We start from the raw sequence: 10,009 nt of genomic DNA, 5'->3' as shown, positions 1-10,009 counted from the left end.
CTTGCCAGTGAGTAAACACAAGGGTGAGCACCCTTGAGGAAATGGTGTTCCAGGAGAGGAATGTCATATATGACAGGCACTTGACCACACTGCTAGGTTACAGCTCAGCTCCCAATCAACACATTAGCTCCAGCATATATGCATGGCTAGTTTTGAAACTGAGCTCTATGCATGCAGGATAAGGAGTAAGTTGTTGTTTTGGGTCAAATGCCTTCAGTGACTGACACAGTATTTTGGCCAAATACTGGACCTATCACCCATTTGTGTTGACATAACAGCCGTCTCCAGAAAGATATAGACTGGTTGCTCACAGCTTACACTGAGGAATTGAGAGCTTCTTCTTTTTCTATTTTTGTATTATTAAACCATGTATTCTGCCCTCATATAGCTTCTGTTTGTGTTGTCATCAAGTAGTAAGAAATGTTTTCCTTATTGAATCAAACTTGAGACAAACTGTAAAACTGTCAAAAAGACAATGGAATGCAAGAAATTACATTTCTTTATCATTTTCATTTATTTATCTTGTTTAGCCGATCAAAAATAAATTCATATTTTTTTCTCAATTTTTCACACATCGTTTTTACAGACCCTGACAAGTTCTTGATAAATAAGTACAAAATACATTGTTATTACCACAATAAATATCATAATAAATATATTAGTTAAGTCTATACAATTACAAAAAGCAAAGAAATGCAAATAAGTCAACATATAGTCTATGGAAATACTGTGATGTTACAGTCCCTGATGAAATAGAAGTCACCTACTACAGTTGAGTAGGACCCGACCAGGGTTGTCAAAACATTATGCAACAAAACAGGTCTCTAAATAAATGGCAAGGTTACACAAATACCCCCTCCTAGATCTGTGACATACACAGAGGGTGTACTAGCACCTTCTCACTTTTGTCACAGATGTGTTAAAATATGATGAAAGTCCAAAAATAATATGAAAAACTGTTCTTACCCATAGAATTTGGCAAAGGTATAAAAGAAGTGTAAAGCTTTGGTTAAATGCTACATAGAGAGACTAGTCTCACAATACCTAGTTTAAAGTGCATATCACAGTGAGAGAATGTATTGTTGTCATTTTCCAAGTCACATTAATGGTTTGAATAGTTCTTGGTATACACATGAATACCAAGAGTATAAACAGACCTGACAAACAGTTCTGTCAGCTTACTAAATGGAGGGGAGTCTTTTGTTTCAAATGATCATATATTTAAAGGACTAATCGAAGTAAGGCTACTAGGTCCTTCTCATATTGATTGAGACAGGTAAAGCTACTTAAAACGTTGTTACTATCATAACATCAAGGTCATTTTTAAAGAAAGCAATTAATGGAAGACAAGATGAAAAGTTAAATGAAAATATACATAATTATAAAAAATATACAGATTTTGATAGAAGTTTGAGTACCAAATAAATGTCACTGAGCAAGTAATTTACTAATATAAATAAACAGTATAAAGTGTTGATGCGCATCATATTGATAGGATTTCTGATTTGTGTAAGCAGAACCTTCACAGTTGATCAAGGTTCGTGTGTTGGATTGTCTCTATGTGATTTGGGTTTCCTAGTCAGAGAGTGACAGACGCGCAAAGACGGTGAGGCGCTTGTTGCCAGCCCCATCAAATGTGGGGGACTCTGAACCGCTGGTGCTGCCTGTGCTGGTGTAACTATCCCGATCTGAGAGGGAATCTTCAGAAGAGAAGCGCTGGAGGTTTTGCTGGGTGATGTAGATGTTGTTGCGGTCCTCCATAGCGTACGATTTGTTCAGAGTGTCTGGGAAGTTATTTCCGTGGCCACAAACGCAGCGTGAGGGCTTCTGTGGCTCAACTATCATAGGGATTTTGTGGATGTCACCAACACTGGGTCGGCTCTGACAAAACTGAAATGTGTCGCGTTGGGTGTCATTGAACACTGGGGAGAGAATGTCCGCAGGGGGTGGTGACACCGAGGGAGCACGGGTGAAAACAAGGGGGTCGTGGAGCGCAGGGGGGGTTGAGCTGCGTGATCTCAGGAAACCTGCGAAACTGACGCTCTGACGGAGCTGACGTGGGCTCTGATCAGCAAGTGCTTGGTTGTGGAACTTTTGGGTTAAGGGGGTGAGCTTCTCTTCGTGAATGAAGTGACAGCGGGCTCCATATGGGCAGTAGCCAAAGTTGTAAAAGGTGCGGCAGGCCTCCGTTTTGTATTTTGGGTGCCTGTACAAACCACGCAACTCAGGCCCTCCATGGGCAAACTGACACTTGCTCCCATATTTACAGCTGCCGTTCTCCTGGAAACTACGGCACAGTTCGGTCTTGTAACGGTTGGAAGGGAGAGGTGTCGGGCTGTTCAGTGGAGGAAATCCAGGCGGGGGAGGCACTTCATCCAGGGTCTTCATTTTACCGAAGGAGAGGACACTGGATTCGGTCAGACTCATGGAGCGGTCAGGTCTGAAGGAAACCTGTGGTTGACTTGGAGCCATCTTGCTCCAAATGTCAAGTGGCCAGGGGGTATCATCGTTCAATTGCTCAGAGCTTAGACTATGGCTCTTTGGTGAGAAGAACGAAGTTGAACGGTTGAGACGAGGTAACATCGGTTGAATTGGTTTCTGGGTGAATGGTTCATCTAAACCCAGATTGATCAGATTCTGTGGAGAGAAATATAACAGGCAATAAATGATCACGTTATAACCATATAATAGCCTACTCACGATGCAGAATTGTAGCATATGCTCTGCTCCTCAGAAGCTTAATCGTTAAATATGTTTTGTGAATATTTCAACATATAATCAAAGTTGAAAGGAGCCAACAACTAATAAAATAGTCTAATTGTGTTTTTTTACCCACCAAATGCATAACCATAGCTTATGTTACTGATCTGAACATAAATATAAACCCAGTGAATAAAACTTACCCTCGTGATAATATCGTCGATCATATCTGACATGCTTCTATGTATTCTTGTCCGTTGAAAAGTTTTAGTTCGCCTGTCACTTTCAGCTGCAAGACACGGGCGATTGCGCTGCGCTGTTACTGCAGGACTCGCCTTTTTATAGTTTATTTAGGGCGGCAGGCGGGGTTTCCTGTGCTATCTTCCCGGACACCACTCCCGTAAAGTTTCATACACAGCAACCAGGGTTGTCGTAAAGCCCTGTTTTTGTATTTTTAAACAGCGGTGTAATGTTTCGGTTTCACCAACATTCAAACATAAACGCATCATATAGACAGTGCTACATAATACGCACACAAATAGTGACCCACTTGTTCATTATTTTCCTATGTTCATTCGATTTTAAGTTACGATGACGACTAGTTTTGGGATAGTAGGCTATGATTAACTACTTCGTTGCTGGACACATTTCCCCCAAGGCTGTTACCAGAATCACCCCAGACTTTTTCCTCATTGGTTTCTATGCGTGAGACCTACTCTCTGTTTTTATTCTGTCTTTAATAATATATTTTCCAGTCTTTACTTTCATTTTCCAACAGTTATAGGCTAGCCCTCAAAGGAGGGAAAGATAGTTATTTATATACCCTTAGGCTATAGAAATAAATATGCCAATGTGCATTATTTAAACTCAATGTTTTCAATCACATCTTCAGACAATTACACTCACATTTTGGCACAAAACAGACATGGTCAATTTCATGTAGACTACGTTTAGTTGGAGACCGGATGGTGGTCATGTAGACTATAGATCTAACAAGGTGGCCTAAAATGTATCTGTATGTCCATCTGTATGTCCATTTTACATGACAATCTAAAGACAGGTGACAGAATCCATTTAGGCAATGACTTTAGTATGATCTTACTGTAACAAATAACATTATCCAGTAATCAGTCTAGACTTGAAACACAGGGTCTATCAGGATATGGTTGAGTTTCTATTTGTGATATCATGTAGTGTTTGCTAAGTCGTGTGTGGTACCATGACAAGGCTGAATTAGGTTATGTAAGTCTTTTTTCCATCTGTGTTACTGGTAGCCCAATGGTAAACAGACAATGTGATTACTAATCCCTCGATAGCAGGAAACTCTTGGATAATGACTATGTTTCTGTTTCTGCTATTTAACCATCAATGAAACCGTGGGTCTATCCCTTGCCTGACATAGCACTGTTCACACGCGTGAGAAACGCATCTGAATTTGTGTGGCTAAATAAGTCATTTTGGCATTAACTCGACACCAATAAAGTAGGTGCAAGAATGGCCCGATTTTAAAGTGTGGAATAACCCACTCTTTGTCTTGATTAGTAGACTACATTCTGAGAGTATTTGGTACATTAGTTGTGCTACACTTGCTCATGTAAATAGTGTCAAGTTGAAGAAGTTAAGAGGGTTTAGAAACATATCCAGTCCAAATATATCCAGTGACAGTGTCCCATGGATCAACTGGCCCATGTTGAGTTGATCTACAGTTCTTAGAGGTGACTGTATCTCTATTTGTCATGTGGGTTTGTTGTCACACAGTTCATAAGTCTAACAAGGAAGTGCGATAGAAAGTCATATATTTACTTTGAAATGCTTACACTTGGATGTGCGTTGAGCTCTTTCAAATGAGTCATTTGATTGCCAAACGACCTAATGGCAGAAGGGAAACTGTTTCAACTATTCAATGTTTAATAAGGAAACTGCTCATTTTACTTGGACCCTATCACTCCCTCAAAATGTTTATACATTGACTTCAGCACCGTTGTTACCGGATAGTGTTTTTGTATAATCTGGTTGTGTCCTAAACTTTAAAGCCTATATTTAACTCAGTATTAAGGTTGTATTATGGAGACAATGTGAGGGGAAATGGGTGCAGAGACTGGCCTATCATGATGTGTAGTAACTGCTGTATACATATTCCTGTAAGCCGGCTCCTCATTGCCTATATAGCCAAGGGGTGGATGTGGAACTGAAACACAAACTTGAGGCAGAAACACTTTATGTCCCTCCCCCCCAAGACATATTATGCCAGTTTCCCACCTTAGTGGTCACAGTGTACCTTTTCTTTACATTATGTCATTATCTCAACAGCAGTGTTACGTGTCCATCAGGGGCCCTGAAAATCTCAAGTTTCATCAATTGCAGGCAGCATAACTCCCGGCCACAGAAGCAGGTAGGGCAGGCATGCCTACTCATGTCCAGTTAAAAATAACCCCAAGCTTCCACTACCTTGTCAAATTTGGTTGGAACTTATATTTAAAAATGGTTAATGAGAAATTGCAAATATTTTATTCCTTGCCTTTTCTTTCCCTTTTTTTCTATTTTGTTTCCCAATCCACTTCTTTGGTTTCTCAAACTGTGAAGTGGTGTGCATCTTTCTCCCAAGTTTATTTTCTTCCCTGGTCCCAAGAGTATGGAAAGTCGCTCCTAGTCAGTTGGGAGGTGCGCAGCATACTTGCTCATACACACATGCTCACACAAATATACATACTAGCTAAGCCCTAAGGGACATTCTATAGTGAGCAACAATGTGCGATACGCCAAGCTTTCCAGTGGGGCTTTCCAGTCTTAACAAAGGTACAATTTATACACTACAGATATCCCAATAGGCATGTTTAGACAGGAACCCCCTTATGAACACTCATGGTGACATGTGCATGGGGTGGGGTGGCTGTGGTATAAATTAGGGAAATTATTACAAAAACGTATGCAAAAAAAATCTGACAGAATTGAAATTGCTACATTTTATAAAGCACCTTTTATAGCTTGTATTAGCATTACCTTCCATGTAATGCATACAGAAATCACATTTTGTGCATTGTGGATTGCCACTGAAAATCACGTATGCCATGTCCTTTGTCCCAATTTCCACAAATCATTAACCCACACAATCATTCACCGATAGCGCTTATGCTAAGTGACCTGGGAGTGACTCAAATGGCCCAGTCATCAAATGTCTCAGCTAAACTCACTGTTTTTATGCTGTAGTTATCTTACTGTTGACAAAATTGTTAGCTCGTAGTGAGCTGCTCTTATTATAACTCCTCTCAATGCTGTTCAAGACATAAATAAGTGAAGGGTTGTGTCCAGACACATCTGTGTTCAGCACTGTCAATAGACTCAACACCTAAATCCAAATATATTTTTCTTCTACAGTAGTCAGTATTTACAGTGACTTCAGAAAGTATTCGCACCCCTTGACTTTTTTATTTAGTTTTAATTGTAATTTTTTTTTACATTTTGTTGTGTTACAGCCTGAATTTAAAATGTATTAAATTGAGATTTTGTGTCACTGGCCTACACACAAAACCTAATAATGTCAAAGTGGAATTATGTTTTTAGAAATATTTACAAATTCATTAAAATGAAAAACTGAAATGTCTTGAATCAACAAATATTCATTGTCTTTGTTATGGCAAGCCTACATAAGTTCAAGAGTAAAAATGTGCTTAACAAGTCACATAATAAGTTGCATGGACTTACTCTGTTTACAATAATAGTGTTTAACATGATTTTTGAATGACTACCTCATCTCTGTACCCCACACATACAATTACCTATAAGGTCCCTCAGTCAAGCAGTGGATTTCAAACACAGATTCAACCACAAAGACCAGGGATGTTTTCCAATGCCTCGTAAAGTAGGGCACCTATTGGTAGATGGGTAAAAAAAATGCAGACATTGAATATCCCTTTGAGCATGGTGAAGTTATTAATTACACTTTAGATGGTGTATCAATACACCCTATCACTACAAAGAAACAGGTGTCCTTCCTAATTCAGTTGCTGGAGAGGAAGGAAACCATGAGGCCAATGGTGACTTTAATAAAACAGTTAGAGTTTAATGGCTGTGATAGGAGAAAACTGAGGATGGATCATACTAACCTACTGACTGTCACGACACCTACGGAAGGTGGTGCCCCTCCTCGCCCGGGCGGCGCTCGGCGGTTTGTCGTCGCCGGCCTACTAGCTGCCACCGATTTATGTTTCACGTTCTGTTAGTTAGGCCTAGGTTAGTTACTCACCTGTTTTGTATTAGTTGTTAGTGGGGAAGGGTATTTAGGCTAGCTAGTTAGGTTTGTGGTTTGTGCGGGATTGTTCGTTGTCAGGGTTGATTGTTTGTTATGGGGTTCTGTGTTTTTCCCTCTTGGAGTTACGTTGTATTGTTTTTGGGCTGCGTCCCTGGTGAACGTTCTTATGAGGGTGGTGCCTTTATTTTGCACACCCTGCACTCCGTTCTTTGCATATTTTTCCGTGTGAATATTTTATTAAACTTTATTTCCGGAATCATCTGTCTCCTGCGCCTGACTCCACCTCTCCTGATTCCTCAAGCCACCCGTTGTGACACTAACATACTAATCTAAATGACAGTGAAAATAATGAACAGAATACAGAATACAAATATTCCATAACATGCATCCTGTTTGCAATAAAGCAATATCCAACACAACACATCTCTGAGTACCACTCTTTATCTTTTCAAGCATGGTGGTGACTGCATCAAAAAGAAATGGAATAGAGTTAAGCACAGGCTAAACCTGGTTCAAGAAAACCTGGTTCAGTCTGCTTTCCAATAAACACTGGGAGACAAATTCACCTTTCATCAGGACAATAGCCTAAAACACAAGGCCAAATATATTCTGTAGTCGCTTACCAAGAGGACATTGAATGTTCCTGAGTGGCCTAGTTATAGTTTTGACTTAAATCGTCTTGAAAATCTATGGCAAGACTTGAAATGGCTTTCTAGCAATGATCAACAACCAACTTGACAGTGTTTAAATCATTTTTAAAAGAATAACGTGCAAATATTCTACAAACCAGGTGTAAAAAGCTCTTAGAGACTTAACCAGAAATGCTCACTGCTGGAATCGCTGCCAAAGGTGATTGTAGCATGTATTGACTCGGTGTGAATACTTATATGAATTAGATATTTATGAATTTAGTTTTCAATAAATTTGCTAAAATATCTAAAAACATGTTTTCACTTTGTCATTATCGGGTATTGTGTGTAGATGGGTGTGAAAATAAATACATGTAATCAATTTGAATTCAGCCTGTAACTCAAAATGTGGAATAAGTCAAGGGGTATGAATACTTTCTGAAGGCACAGTACACATAACAGAATCACCCCACCCTCACCCTCACCCCTCCCGTTACCCCAAATGACATATTTAATTTTTACCTAAATGATTGTGGACCATAACTTCCACTCAAATGGAAATGTACTCCTTACTTGTTGTGTGTATGTACTGACCTTAATGTGTAACTGATAGATGTGCACACACACACTACATGTTAATGTTGTTAAGTGTACAGTACAGTACCAGTCAAAAGTTTGGACACACCTACTCATTCAAGGGTTTTTCTTTAGTTGTGCTATTTTCTACATTGTAGAATAATAGTGAAGACATAAAACTATGAAATAACACATATAGCAACCAAAAATGTCTTAAATGAAAATGTGTTATATATTTGAGATTCTTCAAAATAGCCACCCTTTGCCTTGATGACAGCTTTGCACACTCTTGGCATTCTCTCAGCCAGCTTCATGAGGTATTCACCTGGAATGCATTTCAATTAACCGGTGTGCCTTGTTTAAAGTTAATTTGTGGAATTTCTTTCCTTCTTAATGGGTTCGAGCGAATCAGTTGTCTTGTGATAAGGTATGGGTGGTATACAGAAGATAGCCCTATTTGGTAAACGACCAAGTCCATATTATGGCAAGAACAGCTCAAATAAGCAAAGTGAAATGACAGGCCGTCATTACTTTAAGACATGAAGATCAGTCAATACTAAAGGGTACCAATAAGAAGAAGAGACTTGCTTTGTCCAAGAAACACGAGCAATGGACATTAGACCGGTGGAAATCTGTCCTTTAGTCTGATGAGTGCAATTTGAGACTTTTGGTTCCAACCGTCTACCGTCTTTGTGAGATGCAGAGTAGGTGAACGGATGCTCTCCGCATGTGTGGTTCCCACCGTGTCAGCATGGAGGCGGAGGTATGATGGTGTGGGGGTGCTTTGCTGGTGACACTGTCAGTGATTTATTTAGAATTCAAGGCACACTTAACCAGCATAGCTACCACAGAATTCTGCAGCGATACGCCATCCCATCTGGTTTGTGTTTAGTGGGACTATCATTTGTTTTTCAGCAGGACAATGACCCAACACACCTCCAGGCTGTGTAAGGGCTATTTGACCAAGAAGCAGAGTGATGGTGTGGTGCATCAGATGACCTGGCCTCCACAATCACCCGACCCCAACCCAATTGAAATGGTTTGGGATGAGTCGGACCGCAGAGTTAAGGAAAAGCAGCCAACAAGTGCTCTGTATATGTGGGAACTCCTTCAAGACTGTTGGAAAAGCATTCCTCATTAAGCTGGTTGAGAGAATGCCAAGAGTGTGCAAACCTGTCATCAAGGCAAAGGGTGGCTACTTTCAAGAATCTAAAATCTAAAATATATTTTGGTTTGTTTAACACTTTTTTTTCTTACCACTTTTGACTGGTAGTGTATTTCTTGCTTAAACTGACAGAGTTGTATGGGGATATATATATTTTTTGCTAATTAGATTTCCGTGGGGGAGCAGACATCGACCTTAGTTAATGGAAGCTTCTGACTGGTACTGTATGTAAATTGGTTTCAGTATCATCAGGGCACTTGAAGATGGGTCAGTTGCACCACATACTCTTCTCATTGGGGATGACCTTACAGGAGGAGGACAGAGGGCATCGACTGACTCAGCTGCTGCGGTTGGTCACGAGCCCATATTTACAGACCTTTTACAAGGGAAAGTACCTTCCTTTCCTGCTCGCCTTACATTACTAACAGTGAGTCTCACCCCTTAGAAACACAGTGGCTCTTATTTTTTCAAGAGGTGTTTCCGTGTTCTGTTCCTTTGTTTAAAATCAGTGTGTCTTTGTGAAATAGGTGTATATGAGGACTTGTGCTGTATAGTAGGCCGACGTTCTTTACCGTAGCTACGTATTGCTCTGCATTGATTATAACGTTTGTATGATAACCGTTTTCCTCTATTGCCTTTGTATGTTTTCCCTTAGCCTATTTGGTTTGTTCTGACAAACTCACTGGGTAA

General features: G+C 40.0%; 1 protein-coding gene across 1 annotated transcript; it reads right to left on the bottom strand.

Annotated features, from left to right (window-relative positions):
* Window positions 1-490: 490 nt before the first annotated feature.
* LOC115163016 (mRNA decay activator protein ZFP36) lies at window positions 491-3,016 on the bottom strand. The gene is made up of 2 exons (XM_029714590.1): window positions 2,904-3,016; window positions 491-2,637 (listed from the first exon to the last, which is right to left on the bottom strand). Exons 1-2 carry the CDS (start codon window positions 2,934-2,936, stop codon window positions 1,576-1,578), a joined length of 1,095 nt encoding a protein of 364 aa, XP_029570450.1. The 5' UTR covers window positions 2,937-3,016; the 3' UTR covers window positions 491-1,575.
* Window positions 3,017-10,009: the final 6,993 nt, after the last annotated feature.

This window comes from Salmo trutta, chromosome 26, assembly GCF_901001165.1.
Source record: "Salmo trutta chromosome 26, fSalTru1.1, whole genome shotgun sequence".
Taxonomy (NCBI): domain Eukaryota; kingdom Metazoa; phylum Chordata; class Actinopteri; order Salmoniformes; family Salmonidae; genus Salmo; species Salmo trutta.
The sequence above is the reverse complement of the archived record's forward strand: the minus strand, read 5'-3'. Positions and strand labels throughout refer to the sequence as shown.